The following is a 26366-nucleotide window of genomic DNA, read 5'->3' as shown; positions in this document are numbered from 1 at the left end:
AAAATATATTTACCACATTCTCTTCTTTTGAACTTCTTTATTTGACTGATGCATCATAATGTTTTAGTAATTCAGTGTTAAGTATGGCATGGCCATTTTTCACTTTCTCATTGCTCCTTGATTTTGGAAGAAATTTAATGACACTGAAATCAGTTGTCTGTAAGGGATGATATTTGTTTCATAGTGTTATAAATTCCTCATAATTTTTCCCATAGCATTTATGACTTCCTGATTTCTTAAACTATAAATAAATGGGTTTAACAAGGGAATCACTAGAGTATAAAAAATAGCAACAGGTATATCTTTATCTTCATCATTAACTGAATTTGGCCGAACATACATGAAAAGAAGGGAACCGTAGAATATTGAGATGGAGAGAAAGTGGGACGCACATGTAGATAAGGCTTTGCCTTTTCCCTCTTTGGATTTCATCTTGAAAATTGTGAAAAGAATGAAAAGGTAAGAGATTATTACTATGGTAATAGTGAAGACTAAAACTGACCCTGCAAAGATGAGTACCATCAATTGATTGATAAAAGAATCCACACAGGAGAGTCTGTATAATGGAAGGACATCACAAAAGAAGTGGTTGATTTGACGAGACCTGCAGAAAGTTAGCCTGAACAGAAACCCTACGTGAATCGCGGGATGAATGTTCCCAGCTGTGTAGGCCCCCGCGGTCATCTGAGCGCAGAGTTTCTGTGACATCATGGTGTGGTGCTGCAGTGGTTTGCAGATGGCCACATAGCGGTCATAGGCCATCGCTGCCAGGAGAAAGCAATCTGCAGTTTCAGCAAGGCAGAGAAAGTAAAATTGTGCCATGCATTCATAGAGGGAAATCATTCTGTCTTTGGAAAAGAAGTTCTGTATTATCTTGGGGGTAATGGCACAAGAACAACAGGAATCCATCAGAGCGAGGTTACCCAGGAAGATGTACATTGGTGTGTGAAGACGATGCTCTGTAACTATCAATGCCACCAGGCCAAGATTCCCCACCATGGTGATCAGATAGATGGTAAGGAAGACCAGGAACAGAAGGGTCTTCAGCTCTGGATGATTTGTAAATCCTGTCAGGATAAACTCTGTTGTCAAGGAGTGGTTATCCTCAGTCATATCCACCGTTTCTGTTGCCATAGGAATTATGGCAATAAGAAGATTCGAAATTATAATCTCAGTAATTTACCCTTCAAAATTCTCTTTTTATAAAGATTGGAGCTCTTCCTCAGGCTGCCCCTATTTCCTGTGGGAAACAGGGACACGTTCCTATATGGGACATTCATTTCTTTGTAAATGTCAGCTTTTATGATCTTGACTCTGAAGCTCAGATTTCCCAAGAATATTTTTGTAATTCTAGAGAGGATGCTTACAATGGAAAAGGCTTGTCTTTATGAATTTACAAAGAATACTAAATGTATCTGTGTGTGTGTATGTGCGCTCAGTTGTGTCTAGCTCTTTGCAGCCCCATTGACTGTAGCCCACCAGTCTCCTCTATCCATGGAATTTTCCAGGCAAGAATACTGGAGTGGGTTGCCATTTCCTTCTCCAATACATATGTAGGACACTCATATTTAATTCAGCATTCCCAAATAATGTATTTCAGTTTTTATATTAGAGATCCTTATATATCAAGTCACTTTACATATATATATATATTTTTAAATTGAGCAATATTTTTCATGTATCCTTCCTGTACAGGGTATGTTTAAAACGTATACACAGATATGTTTAATTTGTATCTTACAAATTGTATGAAAATCACTAAGGATTAAGGAGAGGCCTGTTCCTAGTACTCTTGCCTGGAAAACCTCATGGACGGAGGAGCCTGGTAGGCTATAGTCCATGGGGTCGCAAAGAGTCAGACACGACTGAGCGACTTCACTTTGTCACTTTTGTTCCTCTTTAAAGAATATTACCTGGGAAAGCTAAGAAGAGAAATACCCATAGATTATCACCTCTTTAGTCCCTTTTCCTAGTGTCATGCTAAATCCATTATTCTTTTGAGGGTTCCCAGATATATAAATCATTTCCTCCTTTACATAAAGCATAGTTTTTACATAGTGATACTTAATGAAGTTTATTCAGTGCCCCAGACTGTATACCAATCTCCATTTGTTGAAAGATCAAGAGTGTCTTATATAACCAACACAAACTAGAATTGCTTATGTAAAATCGAATATTGCTTTTGTTTCATGTGTGCATGCACAATTTCTTGTGCTTACATTTATTTGTTTTTAATTGGAGGATAACTGCTTTAAAATATTGTGTTGATTTCTGCCATACATTAACATGCATCAGTCATAGGTGCACATATGTCCCCTCCCTCTTGAGCCTTCTTCCCGTCTCCTAGCCTGTCCCACCCTCTAGGTTGTTACAGAGTACTGGTTGAGCTCCCTCCGTCATACACTGGATATTTTGAGGTTTCCTGGGCCTTATACTTCTGTAACAGCTTGGAGAGCTATGGGAAAAGAGCATGATTGATTTTAGTCCTACCTCCAGTTCAGTGACCTGGAATGGGTGAACTTGTTTTCAGTATCCTACCAAACATCCTTAATGAACTATTTGGTATCTGCAAATTGAGATTTAATTTTAAAGAACAGTTTACAAAAGATATTATTGAAATTCATTTTTAAAAGAAATATGTGTCTCTTTCTTTTACCTGAATTAGTGTATGTACTATTATACTCCTTCCTGGGAAAATTATGTAAGATTTTCTGAAGTATATCACAGTATGTTAAAAGCTAATAAATAAAAGCAAGCCATGCTTTTATATTTTAGTTTTCTAACAGTTAGGAAGAAAGAAAATCCTTTAAATCTCCATATGGTTTATGAGAACAAATTTTGTTTTTCTTTTAAAGGCTATATTCTATTACTATTTAGTGATCTATAAGACATCTTGACTGAGTTTCAATTATACAAAGTCTTTGGTCAAAATGGTTTATTTCGATTCCAAACTCCAGGCACTGGCCAGAAGTTTTCTTTATTTTTAGTTTAAAAATATTAAACAGCCAAGATAGGAACAACTTTCTATATGCATTACTGAATGATATAACAGAATTATATTCTGTCCTTACCTGTATATTTTGAAGTTCTACCTTATAAACAGAGAGGTCAGCATAAATTGCAATACATTTTCTCATCCTAGTTCCTATAGTCTTCAGTTTTGAGAATAGCTAGAATGATAACTAAATAGTTGAAATCTTAACAACAAAAAATGCTCAATGATTCAGAAAAATAAATGTTAATTGACCTTAATATTAAAAGTAAAAGTGAGCTAGAATATTCCTCTTACCTTGATTTCACTGAGAAGTGTTTTGTAAAACCTCTTTGTTTGCTTTATGGTTTAGGTCTACTAGAATTTCAGAATATAAACCTCTAAAGCATTTGGGATTAAAAGAATAAACTGCTGGAAGGCTACTAATAGGCTAGTGTCAATAATTATTTTCCATACAATGCAAATTTAAAATTTTTATCAAATGCTAAAGGGATTTCTTTGCAATGACTTCACTGTATTTCTATGGGGAGATTAGGTCACTATAACATATACTACCTAACTTTAATTAAAGATGACCTGTGGTTCGGGAAGATCCCCTGGAGGAGGAAACCCACTCCAATATTTTTGCCTGGAAAAGTCCATGGACAGATGAGCCTGGTGGGCTGCAATCCATGGGGTTGCAAAGAATCAGACACGATTTTGCCACTGAGCATGCAAGAAAAATTTAGGTTAAACTGAAAGACCTTCATTCAAGTCAGTAAGGTTATTTAAGATCACCTTGCTGAATCTTACTTAACTGACCTAATTTTTACAATTCTTTGCATTCTTTGTGTAAAATATAAAAGCAGAAGAGTCAGGTTGGTTTCACCTCCTATGGGAGGAATTTATATGTTTATGGATTAATGTGGTTTATGAAATATGATTGAATTTGGAGGAGTAGAAGATTCAGCCTACTGAATTCAGATTCAGGGTATCAACTTCTTCCCTCTGTGAGTTGAATTTGGTTTCATGTCCTCCTCAACCCATTTTAGAAACTTTGATGTTATTATATATTCTCACATATGAATTACTAAGACTGTTCTCTTTTCACTTAAGTCTACAGTGGCTGCGTTTGTCTTTATTTTGCTGATTCCTCTTTAATTCTAATAACCACTCTTTAGCATGCTGTATATTTGTTAGTAAATCTGTAATCAGTCACTCCTCCCCCAACCTCTATGAGCTTAATAGGGAAGAGATGTCTCTCTTATGTTCATTCAGTTCAGTTCAGTCGCTCAGTCGTGTCTGACTCTGCGATCCCATGGACTGCAGCACACCAGGCCTCCCTGTCCATCACTAACTCCCAGAGGATACTCAAACTCATGTCCATCGAGTTAGTGATGCCATCCAACCATCTCACCCTATGTCGCCCCTTCTCCTCCCGCCTTCAATCTTTCCCAGCATCAGGGTCTTTTCAAATGAGTCAGTTCTTCTTCACATCAGGTGGCCAAAATATTGAAATTTCTGCTTCAGCATCAGTCCTTCTAATGAATATTCATGACTGATTTCCTTTAGAATTGACTGGTTTGATATCCTTGCAGTCCAGGGAACTCTGAAGTCTTCTCCAGCACTGCCGTTCAAAAGCATCAATTCTTTGGCACTTAGATTTCTTTATAGTCCAGCTCTCATATCCATACATGACTACTGGAAAAACCACAGCTTTGACTAGATGGACCTTTGTTGGCAAAGTAATGTCTCTGCTTTTTAATATGCTGTATAGGTTGGTTATATCTTTTCTTCCAGGGAGCAAGCCTCTTTTAATTTCATAGCTGCAGTCACTATCTGCAGTGATTTTGGAGCCCCCCCAAATTAAAGTCTGTCACTGTTTCCATTGTTTTCCCATCTATCTGCCATGAAGTGATGGGACCGGATACCATGATCTTAGTTGGAATGTTGAGTTTTAAGCCAACTTTCTTATTCTCTTTCACTCTCATCAAGAGGCTCTTTAGTTCACTTTCTGCCATAAGGGTGATATTATCTGTGTATCTGAGGTTATTGATATTTCTCCCGTCAATCTTGATTCCAGCTTGTGCTTCATCCAGCCTGGCAGTTCACATGATATACTCTGCATATAAGTTAAATAAGCGGGGGTACAATATGTTCCCTTGGATTCTCTAATTTTCTTGAAGTGATCTCTAGTCTTTCCCATTCTATTCTTTCTCCCTATTTATTTGCACTGATCACGGAGGAAGGCTTTCTTATCTCTTCTTTTTATTCTTTGGAACTCTGCATTCAAATGGGTATATCTTTCCTTTTTTCCTTTGCCTTTCGCTTCTCTTCTTTTCTCAGCTATTTGTAAGGCCTCCTTATACAATCATTTTGCCCTTTTGCATTTCTTTTTCTTGGGGATGGCCTTGATCACTGCCTCCTGTACAATGTCATGAACCTCCGACTGTAGTTCTTCAGGCACTCTGTCTATCAGATCTAATCCCTTGAATCTATTTGTCACTTCCACTGTATAATTGTAAGGGGTTTGATTTAGGTCATACCTGAATGGTCTAGTGGTTTTCCCTACTTTCTTCAATTTAAATCTGAATTTTGCAGGAAGGAGTTTGTGATCTGAGTCACAGTGAGCTCCCATTCTTGTTTTTGCTGACTATATAGAGCTTCTCCATCTTTGGCTGCAAAGAATACAATCCATCTGATTTCAGTATTGGCCATCTGATCATGTCCATGTGTAAAGTCTTCTCTTGTGTTGGACGAGGGTGTTTGCTATGACCAGTGTGTTCTCTTGGCAAAATTCTGTTAGCCTTTGCCCTGCTTCGTTTTGTACTCCAAGGCAAAATTGACCTGTTACTCCAGGTATCTCGTACTTCTAACACTTGAATAAGATATGACACTTTGACACACTCAACAAATATTTATCCGTTGATGACAAAAAGATAATGCTTCCTTGCTCATGTATTTGAAATGGTTGTTGATTTGTTTTTAAACAAATAATTTCCCCTTATTTTGTCAGCCCTGATGCAGCACAGTCTCTCTGTATTGTGCCTTTCACTTTGCTTTCTTCTGCTCACCTCATGGCTCTTGGCCATGTGCAGTCCTTCACTCTTCCTCTGTGTACCTGCTTTATTAATTTGCTTATGTTTCCTCATCTAAAATATGTTCTTCTCAATCTCTGTCACCCCAGTCTTACTCATTCTTGATCTCAAATGAGATCTCTTTCTTGAGGATTTTTCTAGTCCTCCTTCTAAATTAAAAAGTTTCCTTTTTCCTAGTTTCTGTGATAATAACATGCTTTTATAATGCATTTGCAGCTTTATCTGATATGAATTGTATGTGTCTTGAATGTAAAAGTAGTGGCTGAATATTCACAATTCACTGGTCATGTCCTACATCTTTTGGGTTTCTGACAAAATGAGCTAGATTCTTAATAGAAGCTGCATTGATCTTTCAAATTTCAGTTCTGTTTAACCTTAAATCAAGCATTTACAATATACAGGGTATTGGAAGCGACTATGTGTAGAATGAGCACAGGATTAGGAGTTCCTAGATTTTAGAAATGGCTCCTGACAAGAAGCTCATAATCCAGTGGGGGAGAAGAAGAGTTACGTTGGTAACTAGTAAACAACTCAAGCTGTGATATAGAAAAGTACAAATATGCAGTGTGAAAATATGGAGAATAAAATGAATACAGACTTGAAGGAAGAAAGAAAGACTTTTCACTGAAAGTATCATATCAGACGAACCTTGGTGGAGAAGTAGGGTTATAATATGTAAAGTGCAGGTGGGAAAGCAGCAGCAGATTGGAAGCAAATGGTAAATTCTGGAAGCTGAAAGTAGCAAGACCTAATTAGAAAGTGGATAGATAAATAATGTTGGCAGAAGTTTATGCATGCATGATATAGGAGAACTTACAGGTACTATATAGTGCATGGGAAAATGGACTGGAAATTGTTCTGTTTGGGTCCTGCCCTGATCCCTGTCTCTCAGAAAGGTCAAAACCAATGCTAAGTGTCAACTCCAAAGAGCATCTAATTATATGCCTAACCAAATCTTCATCTTTGGTTCTGTGATAAAACTCACTGCTTCTGTCTTCCTGAGTGTTCCATCTCAATTTAAATGCTGGGTTGTGTTTCTCTCTCTCTCTCTGTTTTTTTTTTTTTTTTACAGTGTTTGTGTTCCCCTTGGTTCTGTACTTGACCAACTTCTTTCATTCTTTGAATTTCCTCCAGATTATCACATCTGCTTATATATTTCAGTTATATTCCATCTTCTGATGATTTCCCTATAGGAGAGTAACAAGAGTTTTTTTTGGCTTTAATTCAGAACCCATTTTATTGGTTTCTATGTATTGCTGTTTTATTTTTTAGTTTTATTTTCTATTGGAGGATAGTTGATTCATAATGTTGTGTTAGTTTCAGGTTACAGCAAATTTATTCAGTTAAACATATCATTTTCAAATTCTTTTCGTGTTTAAGTTGTTGTTGTTCAGTCACTAAGTTGTGTCTGACTCTTTGTAACCCCATGGACTGCAGCATGGCAGGCCTGTCTGTCCCTTACCATCTCCCAGAGTTTGCCCAAGTTCATGTCCATTGAATAATTGATGCCATCCAACCATCTCATCCTTTGTTGCCCTCTTCTTTTTCCTTCAGTCTTTCCCAGCTCAAGGTCTTTTCCAATGAATTGGCTGTTCATCTCAGGTGGTCAAGTACTGGAGCTTCAGCTTCAGCATCAGTCCTTCACGTGAGAATTCAGGGTTGATTTCCTTTAGGATTTACTCATTTGACTCCTCGCTGTCCAAGCGACTCTCAAGAGTTATCTCCAGCATCATGATTCAAAAGCATCAATTCTTCGGTATTTGGTCTTCTTTATGGTCCAACTCTTTCATCCGTATATGACAACTGGAAAGATCATAGCTTTGACTATATGGACCTTTGTGAGCAAAGCAATATCTTTGCTTTTTAATATGCTGTCTGGTTTTATCCTAGCCTTCCTTCCAAGAAGCAAGCATCTTCTAGTTTCACAGCTTCAGTTACCCAAGAAGAGAAAATCTGTTATTGTTTCCACTTTTTCCCTTCTGTTTGCCATTAAGTGATGGGACCAGGTGTCATGATCTTAGGGTTTTTTTTTTTAATGTTGAGTTTTAAGCCATCTTTTTCACTCTCCTCTTTCGTCTTCCTCAGTTCAGTTCAGTTGCTCAGTCATGTCCAACTCTTTGCGACCCCATGGACTGTAGCATGCCAGGCCTCCCTGTCCATCACCAGCTCCTGGAGGCTACTCAAACTCATGTCCATTGAGTTGGTGATGCCATCCAACCATCTCGTACTCTGTCGTCCCCTTGTCCTCCTGCCTTCAATCTTTCCCAGCATCAGGGTCTTTTCAAATGAGTCAGCTCTTCGCATCAGGTGGCCAAAGTACTCAAGTTTCAGCCTCAGCATCAGTCCTTTCAATCAGTACTCAGGATTGATCTCCTTTAGGATGGACTGGTTGGATCTCCTTGCTGTCCAAGGGACTCTCAAGAGTCTTCTCCAACACCACAGTTCAAAAGCATCAATTCTTCAGCACTCAGCTTTCTTTATAGTCTAACTCTCACATCCATATATGACTACTGGAAAAACTATAACTTTGAATAGACGGACCTTTGTTGGCAAAGTAATGTCTCTGCTTTTTAATATGCTGTCTAGGTTGGTCATAACTTTTCTTCCAAGGAGCAAGTCTTTTAATTTCATGTCTTCAGTCACCATCTGCAGTGATTTTGGAGCCCCCCAAAATAAAGTCTGTCACTGTTTCCATTGCTTCCCCATCTATTTTCCATTTGCATATCTGATATTGTTGATACTTCTCTTGGCAGTCTTGATTTCAGCTTGTGATTCATCCTGCCTGGCATTTCACGTGATGTACTGTGCATATAAGTTAAATAAACAGGGTGACAATATACAGTCTTGTTATATTCCTTTCCCAGTTTTGAATCAGTCTTTTGTTTCATGTAAGGTTCTAACTGGGTTTCCCTTGTGGCTCAGCTGGTAAAGAATTTGCCTGCAATGTGAGAGACCTGGGTTCAATCCCTGGATTGGGAAGATCTGCTGGAGAAGGGAATGGCTTCCCACTCCAGTATTCTGGCCTGGAGAATTCCATGGATTTGTGGTCCATGGGGTCACAAAGAGTCAGACACAACTGAGCAACTTTCACTTCACTTCAAGTTCTAACTGTTGCTTTTTGACCCTTAAAGAGGTTTCTCAGGAGACAGTTAAGATGGTCTCTGGTAGTCCCATCTTTTTAAAAAATTTCCACAGTTTGTTGTGATCCACAGAGTCAAAGGCTTTTGCATAGTCAGTGAAACAGAAGTAGATGCTTTTCTGGAATTTCCTGGCTTTCTCTATGATCCAGTGAATGTTAGCAATAGCAATTTGATCTCTGATTCCTCTGCCTTTTCTAAACTCTGCTTGTACATCTGGAAGTTTTCGATTCAAGTACTTTTGAAGCTTAGCTTGAAGGATTGTGAGCATTAGCTTACTAGCATGGGACATGATTGCCATTGTCTGGTAGTTTGGACATTCTTTGGCACTGCCCTTCTTTGGAATTGGGGTGAAAACTGACCATTTCCAGTCCCGTGGCCATTGCTAGGTTTTCCAAATTTGCTGACATATTGAGTGCAGCACTTTAACACCATCATCTTTTAATATTTTAGATAGTTCAGTAAGCTGGAATTCCAGCTGGAATTCACCTCCACTAGCCTTATTGGTAGTAATGCTTCCTAAAGCCCTCTTGACCTCACTCTCCAGGATATCTGACTCTGGGTGAGTAATCACACCATCATGGTTGTCTGGGTCATTAAGACCTTTTATGTACAGTTCTTCTGTATATACTTGCCACCTCTTCCTAATCTCTTCTACCTCTGTTAAGTATTTACCATTTCTGTCCATTATCATGCCCATCCTTTCATGAAATGTTCCTTTGATATCTTCAGTTTTCTTGAAGAGATCTCTGGTCTTTTACATTCTATTGTTTTCCTTTTTTTTTTTTTTTTGCATTGTTCGTTGAAGAAGGCCTTCTTATTTCTCCTTGCTATTCTCTGTAGCTCTGCATTCAGTTGGGCGTATCTTTCCCTTTCTCCCTTGCTTTTGGCTTCTCTTCTTTCCTCAGCTATTTGTAAACCTCTTCTGACAACCACATTGCCTTCTTCCATTTCTTTTTCTTTGGGATGGTTTTATTTACTGCCTCCTGTACAGTGTTATGAACTTCAGTCCGTAGTTCTTCAGGCACTCTGTCTCCCAGATTTAATCCTTTGAATCTATTTGTCACTTCCACTGTTTAATCATAAGAGGTGTGATTTAAGTCATACCTGAATGGCCTAGTGTCATTCCCCACTTTCTTTAGTTTAAGCCTGAATTTTTCTTTAAGGGGCAGATTATCTGAGCCACAGTCAGCTCCAGATCATGTTTTTGTGGACTGTTTAGAGCTTTTCTCTCTTCGGCTGCAAAGAATGTAATCAGTTTGATTTCAGTATTGAACATTTGGTGATGTCCCAGTGTAGAGTCATTTCTTGAGTTGTTGAAAGGGTGTTTGTTGTGACCAGCGCATTCTATTGGAAAAGCTCTATTAGCCTTTGGCCCTGTTTCAGTTTGTACTCCAAAGCCTAACTTGCCTACTACACCAGGTACCTCTTGACTTCCTACTTTTGCATTCTAGTCCCCTATGATGAAAAGCACATCTTTTTTTTGATGTCAGTTCTAGAAGGTCTTGTAGGTCATCATAGAACTGGTCAACTTCATCTTCAACATTAGTGGTTGGGGCGTAGACTTGGATTGCTATGAAGCTGAATCATGCCTTGGAAATGAACTGAGATCATTCTGTTGCTTTTGAGATTGTTCTGAAGTAGTGTATTTTAGACTCTTGTTGACTGTGAAGGCTATTCCATTTCTTCTAAGGGATTCTTGCCTACAATAGTAGATATAATGGTCATCTTCGTTAAATTTGCCCATTCCTGTTCATTTTAGTTCACTGATTCCTAAGATGCTGATGTTCACTCTTGCCATTTCCTGCTTGACCACATCCAGTTTACCTTGGTTCATGGACATAACATTCTAGGTTCCTTTGCAGTATTGTTCTTTACAGCATCAGATTTTACTTTTACCACTAGACGTATACACAGCTGAGTGTCATTTCTGCTTTGGCCCAACCACTTCATTCTTTCTGCAGCTATTGATAATTGCCCTCCACTCTTCTCCAGTAGCATACTGGACTCCTTCCAAACTGGGGTTCGGCTTTTGGTGTTATATCATTTTCATACTGTTCATGGAGTTCTCGCTGCAAGACTACTGGAGTAGTTTGTCATTCCCTCTTCCAGTGGACCACATTTTCTCAGAACTCTCTACTATATCCCATCCATCTTAGATTGCCCTGCCTTGCGTGGCTGATAGCTTCATTGAGTTACACAAGCCCATTCACCACAAGGCAGTGATCCATGAAGGGCCCTGTTTAAGTTACTGCAGAATATTGAGCAGAGGTTCATGTGTTAAATAGTAGGTCCTTGTAGGTTAACCGTTTTAAAATAGTAGAGTGTACATGTCAACCCCAATCTCTCAATTTATCCATTCCTCAACATTTTCCCTTTGGTAACAATATTTGTCTTCTAAGTCAGTTTCTGTTTTGTAAAAAGTTCATTTGTATCATTTTCTTAAAAAGATTCTACATATAAGTGATTTTATTTGATATTTGTCTTTCTCTTTCTGACTTACTTCACTTTGTAAAATCTCCAGGTCCATCCATGTTGCTGCAAATGGCCTTATTTTGTTCTTTGTTATGGTGAATTATATCCCATGGTATATGTGTTCCATATCTTGTTTATCCATTCTTCCATGGATGGACATTTAGGTTGTTTCCATGTCTTGGCTGTTGTAAATAGTGCTGCAATCAACATTGGGGTGTATATATCCTATTGAACCTTGTTTTTCTTCAGACATATGCTCAGTAGAGGGATAACTCTAGTTTAAGTTTTTTAAGGAACCCCCATACAGTTTTCCATAATGAATGTACCAATTCACATTTCCACCAACAGTGTAGGAAGGTTCCCTTTTTGAAACATGCTCTCCAGCATTTATTCTTTGTAGACTTTTGGATGATGGCCATGTGTGGCCATCATCCAAAACTACCTCATTGTAGTTTGATTTGCATTTCTCTATTAATTAGAAATGTTGAGCCTTTTTTCATGTGTCTCTTAGCCATTTGTATGTCTTCTTTGGAGAAATGTCTATCTAGGTCTTCTGCCTATTTTTTGATTGGGTGTTTTTTTTTTTTAATATTGAGCTACACGACCTATTTGTAAATTTTGGAGGTTAATCCATTGTGAGTCACATCATTTGCAAATATTTTATTCTATTCTGTGGGTTGTGCTTTGATTTTGTTTATGGTTTCCTTTGCTGTGCAAAAATCTTTTGAGTTAAGTTCAGTCCCATTTGTTTATTGCTTTTATGTCTCTTATTGGAGGAAATGGATTGAAAAAGATCTTGTTGCAGTTTATGTCAAAGAGTGTTCTTTCAGTGTTTTCCTCTAAACGTTATATAGTATGTTGTCTTACATTTTAAATCACTAAATTTAATAATTAATAATTTAATAACCAGTGCATTTAACAACTTTAAATTTTTTATTTAAAATTAATTTTAATTTATTACACTTGATAATTTCATTATTGTTTTGATATTTAATTTTTTTACTATTTTCTGCCTCATTTTTGCTTTATCAGAACCTGGTGCTTTTTGTTAACACCATGAATGTATAATAATTTATCTTGGAATTAGTCTAAGTTGGTGGTATTCCAAATAACAAGCAAGACAAGTAATATTAGTGAGAAAAACTTTATTTGAGAATGTATTTATGTGTTGGATTGTCATACATGATGATCAACCAAGCCATTTAGAAATACCAAATCCATAGTGATATCAGTATAAATAGCATCATATTCAAGTATAGATTTTGAAATCACAGATTTATAGATACTTTGTTTCAGAAAGCTTAGAGAAAATTGACTAATAATAAAGAGGAAATTGATTAGCAAATATATATTCTGTGTGATTTCATATTCAAATAAAACCTGTTGAACAGACCCAAAATTCAGAATTATATGAAATATAAAGATTACTTCTGTCACACAGTTTACTTAAGAACAGGCTAGTTAATAATTGAGAACTTGGGATATGGGGGAGTTATAAAGTTATGCCTTGGAATTCCTGAAATTTGCCAAGAATATTAAATGAAGGTGACCTTATATGTACTGACTTCAATTCTTAGCATTTGTAGAATTTGCTGAAAATTGTGACTTATTATACTCTGAAACATAGTCTCACATATTTATTACCTCAAGGGTACTTAGTTCATTCCTGATGAAAGCTTGTAGCTTAGATTTTGAAATATATTTACCACATTCTCTTCTTTTAACTTCTGTATTTAACTAATACATCATCATGTTTTAGTAATTTAATGTTATATATGACATGATTATTTTCTACTTTCTCAATATTATTGATTTTGAAAAAAAGTTTAATGACGTTACATTTTGAAAAGTTTGATGATGTTAAAATCAGTTGTGCATGTTGGACAATATTTGTTTCCTCGTGTCATAAATTCTTCTCCATATTTTTTTTGTAGTGTTTATTACTTCCTTATTTCTTAGACTATAAATAAATGGGTTTAACAAGGGAATCACTAGAGTATAAAAAATAGCAACAGGTATATCTTTATCATCTTTATTACCTGAATTTGGCCGAACATACATGAAAAGAAGGGAACCGTAGAATATTGAGACAGAGAGAAAATGGGATGCACATGTAGATAAGGCTTTGCCTTTTCCCTCTTTGGATTTCATCTTGAAAATTGTGAAAAGAATGAAAAGGTAAGAGATTATTACTATGGTAATAGTGAAGACTAAAACTGACCCTGCAAAGATGAGTATCATCAATTGATTGATAAAATGATCCACACAGGAGAGTCTGTATAATGGAAGGACATCACAAAAGAAGTGGTTGATTTGACGAGACCTGCAGAAAGTTAGCCTAAACAGGAACCCTACGTGAATCGCGGGATGAATGTTCCCAGCTGTGTAGGCCCCCGCGGTCATCTGAGCGCAGAGTTTCTGTGACATCATAGTGTGGTGCTGCAGTGGTTTGCAGATGGCCACATAGCGGTCATAGGCCATCGCTGCCAGGAGAAAGCAATCTGCAGTTTCAGCAAGGCAGAGAAAGTAAAATTGTGCCATGCATTCATAAAGGGAAATCATTCTGTCTTTAGAAAAGAAGTTCTGTAGCATCTTTGGGGTAATGGCACTAGAACAAAAGGAGTCCATCAGAGCGAGGTTACCCAGGAAGATGTACATTGGTGTGTGAAGACGATGCTCTGTAACTATCAATGCCACCAGACCAAGATTCCCCACCATGGTGATCAGATAGATGGTAAAGAACACCAGAAACAGAAGGGTCTTCAGCTCTGGATGATCTGTAAATCCTGTCAGGATAAACTCTGTTGTCAAGGAGAGGTTATCTTCAGTCATATCCACCTTTTCTGTTGACATAGGAATTATGGAGATAAGAAGATTTGAAATTACAATGTCAATAATTTTCTCTTCAAAATTCTCTTTTTATAAAGATTGGAGCTCTTCCTCAGGCTGCCCCTATTTCCTCTGGGAAACAGGGACACATTCCTTTATGGGACATTCTTTTCTCTGTAAATGTCAGTTTTTATGATCTTGACTCTGAAACTCAGATTTCCCAAGAATATTTTTGTAATTCTAGAGAGGATGCTTACAATGGAAAAGGCTTGTCTTTATGAATTTACAAAGAATACTAAATGTATCTGTGTGTGTGTATGTGCGCTCAGTTGTGTCTGGCTCTTTGTGACCCCATCAAGTGTAGACTGTAGCCCGCCAGTTTCCTCTATCCATGGAGGAGGCAAGGATACTGGAGTGGGTTGCCATTTCCTTCTCCAGTACGTATGTAGGACACTCATATTTGATTCAGTATTCCCAAATAATGTACTTCAGTGTTTATATTAGAGGTCCTTAAAGTAAATATCTAGTCACTTTATATATATATGTATATATATATATGTATGTGTGTATGCATTATATATATATTTTAAATTCAGCAATATTTTTCATGTGCCCTCCCAGTAGAGGGTATGTTTAAAATGTGTACATAGATATGCTTAATTTATATCTTAGGAATTTTATGAAAATGACTAAGGATTAAGGAGAGGCCTGTTCCTCTTTAAAGAAAATTACATGGGAAAGCTAAGAAGAGAAATACCCATAGATTATCACTTCATTGGTGCCTTTTCCCAGTGTCATGCTAAATCCGTTATTCTTCTGAAGTATCCAAGATATCTAAATCCTTTCCTCCTGTATATAAAGCATAATTTTTATGTAATGGTACTTAAATTTACTCAGTGCCCCAGACTGTATACCAATCTCCATATGTTGAATGATCAACAGTGTCTTATATACCCAACACAAACTAAAATTGTTTATGTAAAATCTAGCTTTGCTTTTGTTTCATGTGTGCATGCACCGTTTCTTGTATTTACATTTATTTGTTTTTAATTGGAGGATAACTGCTTTACAATATTGTGTTGATTTCTGCCATACGTCAACATGCATCAGTCATAGGTGCACATATGGCCCCTCCTTGAACCTCCCTCAGATCTCCCTCTAGGTTGTCACAGAGTACTGGTTGAGCCCCCTGAGTCATACACTGGATATTGTGAGGTTTTCTGTGACTTATACTTCTGTAACAGCTGTGGAGAGCTATGGGAAAAAAACCTGATTGATTCCAGTCCTACCTCCAGTTCAGTGACCTAGGATGGGTGAATTTGTTTTCAGTATCCTACCAAACATCCTTAATGAACTACTTGGTGTCTGAAAATTGAGATTTAATTTTGAAGAGCAGTTTACAAAGAATATTATTGAAATTCATTGTTTAAAAAAATTTGTGTCTCTTTTACCTGAATTAGTGTATCTATTATTTTACTCCTTCCTAGGAAATTTATGTAAGATTTTCTGAAGTATGTCACAGTATATTAATGCTAATAAATAAAAGCAAGCCATGCCTTTATATTTTAGTTTTCTAGCAGTTAGGAAGAGAGAAAATTATTTAACTCTTAATATGGTTTATGAGAACAGATTTTGTTTTTCTTTTAAAGTCTATGTTCTGTTATTATTTAGTGATCTATAAGAACATCTTGACTGAATTTCAGTTATATAAAGTCTTTGGTCAAAATGGTTTATTTCAATTCCAAACTCCAGCACTGATGGGTAGTTTCCTTTAATTTTTGTTTTAAAATATTAAACATATGATACTTTATTGTACAGCTAAGATAGAAATGACTTTCTACATGCAGTCCTGAATGATATAACAAAATTATTTTCTGTCCTTACCTGTGTATTTTGAAGTTCTACCATATAACCAGAGAGGTCAGCATAAATTGCAATAAATTTTCTCATCCTAATTTCCATAGTCAGTTTTGAGAATAGCTAGAATGATAACTAAATAGGTGAAATCTAACTTCAACAAAAATGCTCAATAATTCAGAAAATGAATATTACTTGACCTTAATATTAAAAGTAAAAGTGAACTAGAATATTCCTCTTACCTTGATTTCACTGAGAAGTGTTTTGTAAAACCTCCTTAGCAAATAAGCTTTATGGTTTTGGTCTACTAGAATTTCAGAATATAAACCTCTAAAGCATTTGGGATTAAAAGAATAAATTACTGGAAGGCTACTAATCGGCCGGTGTCAGTAATTATTTTCCATACAATGCAAATTTAAATGTTCCATCAAATGCTAAAGGGATTTCTTTGCCATAACTTCACTATATTTCTATGGGGAGATTATGTCACTATGATATACACCACCTAACTTTAATTAAAGGTGACCTATGGTTCAGGAAGATCCCTGGAGGGGGAAATGGCAACCCACTCCAATATTTTTGCCTGGAAAAGTCCATGGACAGTGGAGTCTGGTGGGCTATATATAGTCCATGGGGTACCAAAGAATCAGACATGACTTGGTGATAGCCTGCATGAAGAAACTAGATCAAAGTAAATGGCTTCCCTGGTGGCTCAGCTGGTAAAGAATCTGCCTGCAATGTGGGAGACCTGGGTTTGATCCCTGGGTTGGGAAGATCTGCTGGAGAAGGGAAAGGCTACCCGCTCCAGTATTCTGGCCTGGAGAATTCCATGGACTGTATAGTCCATGCAGTCGCGTAGAGTCAGACATGACTGAGCAACTTTCACTTCACTTCAAAAGACCTTCATTAAAGTCAGTAAGGTAATTTGAGATCATCCTGCTGAATCTTACTTAACTGACATAACTTTTATGATTCTTTGCATCCTTTGTGTAAAATGTAAAATGTGCAGAAGAGTCAGTTGGTTTCACCTCCTACTGAAGGAATTAATATGTTTATAAGATTAATATGTTTTGTGAAAGATGATTGAATTTGGAAGTGTAGAAGATTCAGCCAGTATCAACTTCTTCCCTCTGTGAGTTGAATTTGGCCCCGTGTCCACAAAAATAGTTTTGGAAACTTTGATGTTTTTAATATTATATATTCTCACTATGATTTACTGAGATTGTTCTTTTTTTCTTTTAAGTCTACAGCAGCTACATTTATCTTTATTATGCTGTGTGTTAGTTGCTCAGTTGCGTCCAGCTCTTTGCGACCCCATGGACAAAGCCCACAAGGCTCCTCTGTCTATGGAATTCTCCAGGCCAGAATACTGGAGTGGGTTGCCATTTCCTTCTCCAGGGGATCTTCCCACCCCATGGATCATACCCAGGTCTTCAGCATTGCAGGCAGATGCTTTACCATCCGAGCTATCTTTCAAAACAACGTAGTGAAAGTGTTAGCTGCTCGGTCGTGTCTGACTCTTTGCGATCCCATGGGCTGTGGCCTGCCAGGCTCCTCTGTCCATGGAATTCTCCAGGCAAGAATACTGGAGTGGGTTGCCATTCCCTTATTCAGGGGATCTTCTAGACCCAGGATCAAACCCTGTAGGGGTTTGAAATCTGTAGGCAGATTTTTTACTGTCTAAGCCACCAGGGATTCCCCCTTAATTCTAATAATTACTCTTCAGGATGCTATATATTTGTTAGTATATCTGTAATCATCACTCTTCCTCCAACCTCCATGAGCTTAAGAAGGAAGAGATATCTCTGTTACGTTCATTCCTTTATTCCTAAGACTTGAATAATATGTGACACTTTGATGCCCTCAACAAATATTTATCTGATGATGATAAAAGATAGTAATCCCTTGCCCATGTATTTGAAATGGTCTTTGATTTGTTTTTAAACAAATAATTTCCCCTTATTTTGTCAGCCCTGATGCAGCACAGTCTCTCTGTATTATGCCTTTCACTTTGCTTTCTTCTGCTCACCTCATGGCTCTTGGCCATGTGCAGTCCTTCACTCTTCCTCTGTGTACCTGCCTCATTAATTTGCTTATGTTTCCTCATCTAAAATATGTTCTTCTCAATCTCTATCACCCCAGTCTTACACATTCTTGATCTCAAATGAGATCTCTTTTCTTGAGGATTTTTCTAGTCCTCCTTCTAAATTAAAAAGTTTCCTTTTTCCTAGTTTCTGTGATAATAACATGCTTTTATAATACATTTGTGACTTTATCTGATATGAATTGTATGTGTCTTGAATGTAAAAGTAGTGGCTGAATATTCATAATTCACTGGTCATCAGTCTTACATCTTTTGGGTTTCTGACAAAATGAGCTGGATTCTTAATACAAGCTGCATTGATCTTTCAAATTTCAGTTCTGTTTAACCTTAAATCAAGCATTTACAATATACAGGGTATTGGAAGCGACTATATGTAGAATGAGCACAGGATTAGGAGTTCCTAGATTTTAGAAATGGCTCCTGACAAGAAACTCATAATCTAGTGGGGAGAAGAAAAGTTACGTTGGTAACTAGCAGACAACTCAAGCTGTGATATAAAAAAGTACAAATATGCAGTGTGAAAATATGGAGAATAAAATGAATACAGACTTGAAGGAAAAAAGAAAGATTTTTCACTGGAAGTATCGTATCAGGTGAACCTTGGTGGACAAGTAGGATCATAATACGTGAAGTGCAGGTGGGAAAGCAGCAGCAGATTGGAAGTAAATGGTAAATTCTGGAAGCTGGAAGTAGCAAGACCTAATTAGAAAGTGGATAGTAAATAATGTTGGCAGAAGTTTGTGCATGCATGATATAGGAGAACTTACAGGTGCTATATAGTGCATGGGAAAATAGACTGGAAATTGTTCTGTTTGGGTTCTTCTCTGCCAATTCCCTGAACCCTCTGTCTCAGTAAGATCAAAATCAATGCTAAATGGCAGCTCCAAAGAGCATGTAGTTATCTGCCTAAACATGCTGTGGTGTTTGGTACTGTTGAAAATCTTCATCTTTGGTTCTGTGATAAAACTCACTGCTTCTGTCTTCCTGAGTGTTCCATCTCAATTTAAATGCTGGGTTGTGTTTCTCTCTGTTTTTACAATGCTTGTGTTCCCCTTGGTTCTGTACTTGACCAACTTCTCTTTCATGCTGGAGTTTCCCCCAGATTATCTCATTTACTTATATATTTCAATAATTCAACTATGTTCCATCTTCCGATGACTTCTCTATAGGAGAGTAACAATACTTTTTTTTTGGTTTTAATTGATAACCAATTTTATTTTTGTTGCTTTTTATATATTGTTTTATTTTTTATTTTTATTTTCTACTGGAGTATAGTTGATTAATAATGTTGTGTTCATTTTAGGTTACAGCAAATTTATTCAGTTATATATATTTTTATCTTATCTTTTTCAAATACTTTTCCTGTTTAGGTTGTTGTTGTTCAGGTGCTAAGTTGTGTTCAACTCTTTGGGACCCCATGGATTGTAGCACGCCAGACCTCCCTGTCCCTCACCATCTCCTAGAGTTCACCCAAGTTCATGTCCATTAAACTGTCCAACCATCTCATCCTCTGTCACCCCCTTCTCCTCCTGCCCTCAATCTGTCCCAGCATCAGGGTCTTTCACAGTGAATTGCCTATTGTATCAGGTGGCCAAAGTACTGGAGCCTCAGCTTCAGCATCAGTCTTTGAAGTGTGTATTCAGGGTTGATTTCCCTGGGGATTGACTGGTTTGCTCTCCTTACTGTCCAAGGGACTCTCTAGAGTCTTCTCCAGCACCACAATTCAAAAGCATCAATTCTTTGGTGTTCAGCTTTCTTTATGGTCCAGCTCTTACATCTGCACATGTACATGACTACTGGAAAGATCATAGCTTTGACTATATGGACCTATGTCAGCAAAGTGATATCTTTGCTTTTTAATACGCTGTCTAGGTTTGTCACAGCCTTCCTTCCAAGAAGCAAGCATCTTCTAATTTCATGGCTGCCATCACCATCCATAGTGATTTTGGAGCCCAAGAAGAGAAAATCTGTCATTGCTTCCACTTTTCCCCCTTCTATTTGACATGAAGTGATGGAACCAGATGCTATGATCTTAGTTTTTTTAAGTTTTTTAAAAAAACTTTTTCTTAGTTTTTAAGTTTTTTTTAGTTTAGTTTTAAGTGAGCTTTTTCACTCTCCTCCTTCATCCTCGTCAAGTGTCTCTTTAGTTCCTCTTCACTTTCTGCCATTAAGTAGTATCATCTTCATATCTGAGGTTGTTGATACTTAGCAGTCTTGAATCGAGCTTGTGATTCATCCACCCTGGCATTTCTCATGATGTGCTCTGCATATAAGTTAAATAAACAGGGTGACAATATACAGCTTTGTCATACTTCTTTCCCAGTTTTGAACAAGTTAGTTGTTCCATGTAAGGTTCTGACTGTTGCTTTTTGACCTGCGTACAGGTTTCTCAGGAGACAGGTAAGATGGTCTGGTATTTCCATCTCTTTAAGAATTTTCCACAGTTTGTTGTGATCCACACAGTCAAAGACTTTTGTGTAGTCAGTGAAACAGAAGTCGATGCTTTTCTGGAATTTCCTGGCTTTCTGTTATGATTCAGTGAATGTTGGCAATTTGATCTCTGATTCCTCTGCCTTTTCTAAACCCAGCGTGTACATCTGGAAGTTTTCAATTCAAGTACTTCTGAGGTCTAACATGGAGGATTTTGAGCATTAACCTACTAACATGGGAAGTGATTGAAATTGTCTGGTGGTTTGGACATTCTTTGGCACTGCCCTTCTTTGGAATTGGGATAAAAACTGACTGTTTCCAGTTCTGTGGCCATTGCTGCATTTTCCAAATTTGCTTACATATTAAGTGCAGCACTTTAACACCATCACCTGTAGTATTTTATATTTTAAATAGCTCAGCTGTAATTCCATCACCTCCACTAGCTTTATTGGTAGTAATACTTCCTAAGGCCCACTTGACTTCACTTTCCAGGATGTCTGTCTCTTGGTGGTGAAGACCACACCATTCTGGTTATCTGGGACATGAAGACATTTTTTGTACAGTTCTGTATATTCTTGCCACCTCTTCTTAATATCTTCTCCCTCTGTTAAGTAATTACCATTTCTGTCCTTTATCATGCCCATCCATGCATGAACTGTCCCTTTTATATCTCCAGTTTTGAAGAGATCTTTAGTGTTTCCCACTCTGTTGTTTTCCTCTATTTCTTTGCATTGTTCATTGAAGAAGGCCTTCTTATCTCTCCTTGCTATTCTCTGTAACTCTGCATTCAGTTGGATGTATCTGCTCCTTTCTCCCTTACTTTTGGCTTCTCTTCTTTCCTCAGCTATTTGTAAAGCCTACTCTGTCAACCACTTTGCCTTCTTGCATTTCTCTTTGGGATGGTTTTATTCACTGCCTCCTGTACAGTGTTTGTTCAGTCCATAGTTCTTCAGGCACTCTGTCTCCCAGATTTAATCCTTTGAATCTATATGTCACTTCCACTGTTTAATCATAAGAGTTTTCATTTAGGTCATACCTGAGTGGTCTAGTGGTTTTCTTCACTTTTTTTTTAGTCTGAGTTTTGCTATAAGGAGCTAACGATCTAAATCACAGTGAATTCCTGGTCTCATTTTTTCTGACTGTATAGAGCTTCTCCATCTTTGACTGCAGTAATGTAATCATTCTAATTTTGGTATTGAACATTTGGTGATGTCCATGTGTAGAGTCATCTCTTGAATTGTTGTAAAAGGGTGTTTTCTATGACCAGTGTGTTCTCTTGTCAAAACTATATTAACAAAAGACCTATACATGGAAAAGTATAAAACACTGATGAGAGAAATAAAAGAGGACACAAACAGATGGAGAAACATACCGTGTTCATGGAATGGAAGAATCAATATTGTCAAAATGGCTATACTGCCCAAAGCAATCTATAGATTCAATGCAATCCCTATTAAGCTCCCAACGGTATTTTTCACAGAACTAGAACAAATAATTTCACAATTTGTGTGGAAATACAAAAAACCTCAAATAGCCAAAGTAATCTTGAGAAAGAAGAATGGAACTGGAGGAATCAACCTGCCTGACTTCAGACTATACTACAAAGCCACAGTCATCAAGACAGTATGGTACTGGCACAAAGACAGAAATATAGATCAATGGAACAGAATAGAAAGCCCAGAGATAAATCCACGAACCTATGGACACCTTATCTTCAACAAAGGAGGCAAGGATATACAATGGAAAAAAGACAACCTCTTTAACAAGTGATGCTGGGAAAACTGGTCAACCACTTGTAAAAGAATGAAACTAGAACACTTTCTAACACCATACACAAAAATAAACTCAAAATGGATTAAAGATCTAAATGTAAGACCAGAAACTATAAAACTCCTAGAGGAGAACATAGGCAAAACACTCTCCGACATAAATCACAGCAAGATCCTCTATGACCCACCTCCCAGAATATTGGAAATAAAAGCAAAACTAAACAAATGGGACCTAATGAAACTTAAAAGCTTTTGCACTACAAAGGAAACTATAAGCAAGGTGAAAAGACAGCCCTCAGATTGGGAGAAAATAATAGCAAACGAATTAACAGACAAAGGATTAAAATAAAAAATATACAAGCAACTCCTGCAGCTCAATTCCAGAAAAATAAATGACCCAATCAAAAAATGGGCCAAAGAACTAAACAGACATTTCTCCAAAGAAGACATACAGATGGCTAACAAACACATGAAAAGATGCTCAACATCACTCATTATCAGAGAAATGCAAATCAAAACCACAATGAGGTACCATTACACGCCAGTCAGGATGGCTGCTATCCAAAAGTCTACAAGCAATAAATGCTGGAGAGGGTGTGGAGAAAAGGGAACCCTCTTACACTGTTGGTGGGAATGCAAACTAGTACAGCCACTATGGAAAACAGTGTGGAGATTTCTTAAAAAACTGGAAATAGAACTGCCATATGACCCAGCACTCCCACTTCTGGGCATACACACTGAGGAAACCAGATCTGAAAGAGACACGTGCACCCCAATGTTCATCGCAGCACTATTTATAATAGCCAGGACATGGAAGCAACCTAGATGCCCATCAGCAGATGAATGGATAAGGAAGCTGTGGTACATATACACCATGGAATATTACTCAGCCATTAAAAAGAATTCATTTGAATCAGTTCTAATGAGATGGATGAAACTGGAGCCCCTTATACAGAGTGAAGTATGCTAGAAAGATAAAGAACATTACAGCATACTAACACATATATATGGGATTTAGAAAGATGGTAACGATAACTGTATATGCAAAACAGAAAAAGAGACACAGATGTACAGAACAGACTTTTGGACTCTGTGGGAGAAGGCAAGGGTGGGATGTTCTGAGAGAATAGAATTGAAACATGTATATTATCAAGTGTGAAGCAGGTCGCCAGTCCAGGTTGGATGCATGAGACAAGTGCTCAGGGCTGCTGCACTGCGATGACTTGGAGGGATGGGATGGGGAGGGTGGTGGGAGGGGGTTCAGAATGGGGAACACATGTAAATCCATGGCTGATTCATATCTATATATGGCAAAAACCACTACAATATTGTAAAATAATTAGCCTCCAACTAATAAAAATAAAATAATAATTTTAAAAAGCTGTATTAGCCTTTGCCCTGCTTGAGTTTGTACTCCAAGGTCAAACTTTCCTATTGTTCCAAGTTTCTCCTGACTTCCTACTTTTGCATTCCAATTCCCTTTGCTGAACAGGACATCTTTTTTTTTCTTTTTTTTTTTTTTGGTGTTAGGTCTAGAAGGTCTTGTGTTTCTTCATAGAACTGATCAACTTCATCTTATTTGGCATTCGTGTTTGGGGCATAGACTTGGATTACTGTGATGTTGAATGGTTTGCCTTGCAAACCAACTGAGATCATACTGTTGTTTCTGAGATTGCACCCAAGTACTGCATTTCAGACTCTTGTTGATTATGAAGGCTGCTTCATTTCTTCTAAGGGATTCTTGCCCACAGTAGTAGATATAACAGTCGTCTGAATTAAATTCACCCATTCCTGTCCATTTTAGTTCAATGATTCCTAAAATGTTGATGTTCACTCTTGCCATTTCCTGCTTGACTACATCCAATTTACCTTGATTCATAGATGTAACTTTCCAGGTTCCTATGCTGTATTGTTGTATACAACATCGGATTTTACTTTCACCACCAGACACATCCACAACTGAGTATCATTTCTGCTTTGGACCAGCCACTTCATTCTTTCTGAAGCTATTAGTAATTACCCTCTGTTCTTCCTTAGTAGCATATTCCAACCCAGGGGGCTCATCTTTTGATGTCATATCTCTTTGCCTTTTTATACTGTTCATGGTGTTCTTGCTCCAAGAATACTGGAGTGGTTTGTCATTCCCTCCTCCAGTGGACCATGTTTTCTCAGAACTCTCTACTGTATCCCGTCCCTCTTGGGTGGCCCTGTGCAGCATGGCTGATAACTTCATTGAGTTATAGAAGGCCCTTCACCACAATAAGGCAGTGACCCATGAAGGGTCCTATTTAGGTTACTACAGAATATTGAGCAGAGTCCCATGTTCTGTACAGTAGGTCCTTGTAGGTTAACTATTTTAAAATAGTATAATGTACATGTCAACCTCAAACTCCAAATTTATCCATTCCTCAGCATTTTTCCTTTGGTAACAATAAGTTTGTCTTCTAAGTTTCTGTTTTGTAAATAAATCCCCTTATATCATTAAAAAAAAAGATTCCTCATATAAGTGATATCATATGATATTTATCTTTCTCTGTCTGACTTACTTCACTTAATATGATAATCTCCAGGTCCATCCATGTTGCTGCAAGTGGCCTTATTTCATTCTTTTTTTTATGGCTGAATTATATCCCTTGGTACATGTGTTCCATATCTTGTTTATCCATTCTTCTGTGGGTGCACACTTAGGTTGTTTCCATGTCTTGGCCATTTTAAATGGTGCTGCAGTCAACACTGGGGTTCATGTATCCTATTGAGTTATGTTTTTCTCTGGATATATGCTCAGTAGTGGGATAGCTCTATTTTTAGTTTTTTAAGGAACCTCTGTACTGTTTTCCATAATGAATGTACCAATTCACACTTCCACCAGTAGTGAAGGAGGGTTCCCTTTTTGAAACATACTCTCCAGCATTTATTGTTTGTAGACTTTTGGATGATGGCCATGCTGACTGGTGTATGGTGATACTTCATTGTAGTTTTGATTTGCATTTCTCTACTAATTAGCAATATTGATCATCTTTTCATGTGTCTCTTGGTCATGTGTATCTCTTCTTTGGAGAAATGCCTATCTAGGTCTTCTGCCCAATTTTTGATTGGGTATTTATTTTCTTTAATATTGAGCTATATGATGTGTTTGTAAATTTTGAAGGTTAATCCATTGTCCATCTCATCATTTGCAAATATTTTATTCTCCATGGGGAGACAGTAGAAACAGTGTCAGAGTTTATTTTTTTGGGCTCCAAAATCACTGCAGATGGTGATTGCAGCCATGAAATTAAAAGAGGCTTACTCCTTGGAAGGAAAGTTATGACCAACCTAGATAGCACAATAAAAAGCAGAGACATTACTTTGCCAACAAAGGTCCATCTGGTCAAGGCTATGGTTTTTCCAGTAGTCATGTATAGATGTGAGAGCTGGACTGTGAAGAAAGCTGAGCACCGAAAAATTGATGCTTCTGAACTGTGGTGTTGGAGAAGACTCTTGAGACTCCCTTGGACTGCAAGGAGATCCAACCAGTCCATCCTAAAGGAGATCAGTCCTGGGTGTTCATTGGAAGGAGTGATGTTGAAGCTGAAACTCAGTACTTTGGCCACCTCATGCAAAGAGTTGACTCATTGGAAAAGACCCTGATGCTGGGACGGATTGGGGGCAGGAGGAGAAGGGGATGACAGAGGATGAGATGGTTGGATGGCATCA

The 26366-nt window shown here is 37.5% G+C and overlaps 2 protein-coding genes across 2 annotated transcripts; both read right to left on the bottom strand.

Moving 5' to 3' along the window:
• Window positions 1-186: 186 nt before the first annotated feature.
• On the bottom strand, window positions 187-1113 carry LOC133050168 (olfactory receptor 5K3-like). Its single transcript, XM_061134311.1, has one exon. It carries the CDS (start codon window positions 1111-1113, stop codon window positions 187-189), a length of 927 nt encoding a protein of 308 aa, XP_060990294.1.
• Window positions 1114-13547: 12434 nt separating this feature from the next.
• Window positions 13548-14513, bottom strand: LOC133050113 (olfactory receptor 5K1-like). Its single transcript, XM_061134237.1, has one exon. It carries the CDS (start codon window positions 14511-14513, stop codon window positions 13548-13550), a length of 966 nt encoding a protein of 321 aa, XP_060990220.1.
• Between the last annotated feature and the right edge of the window lie 11853 nt (window positions 14514-26366).

The sequence above is a fragment of the Dama dama genome, chromosome 31 (genome assembly GCF_033118175.1).
Source record: "Dama dama isolate Ldn47 chromosome 31, ASM3311817v1, whole genome shotgun sequence".
Lineage (NCBI taxonomy): Eukaryota > Metazoa > Chordata > Mammalia > Artiodactyla > Cervidae > Dama > Dama dama.
Note: the sequence above shows the minus strand (reverse complement) of the source record. Positions and strands in the feature narration are given on the sequence as shown.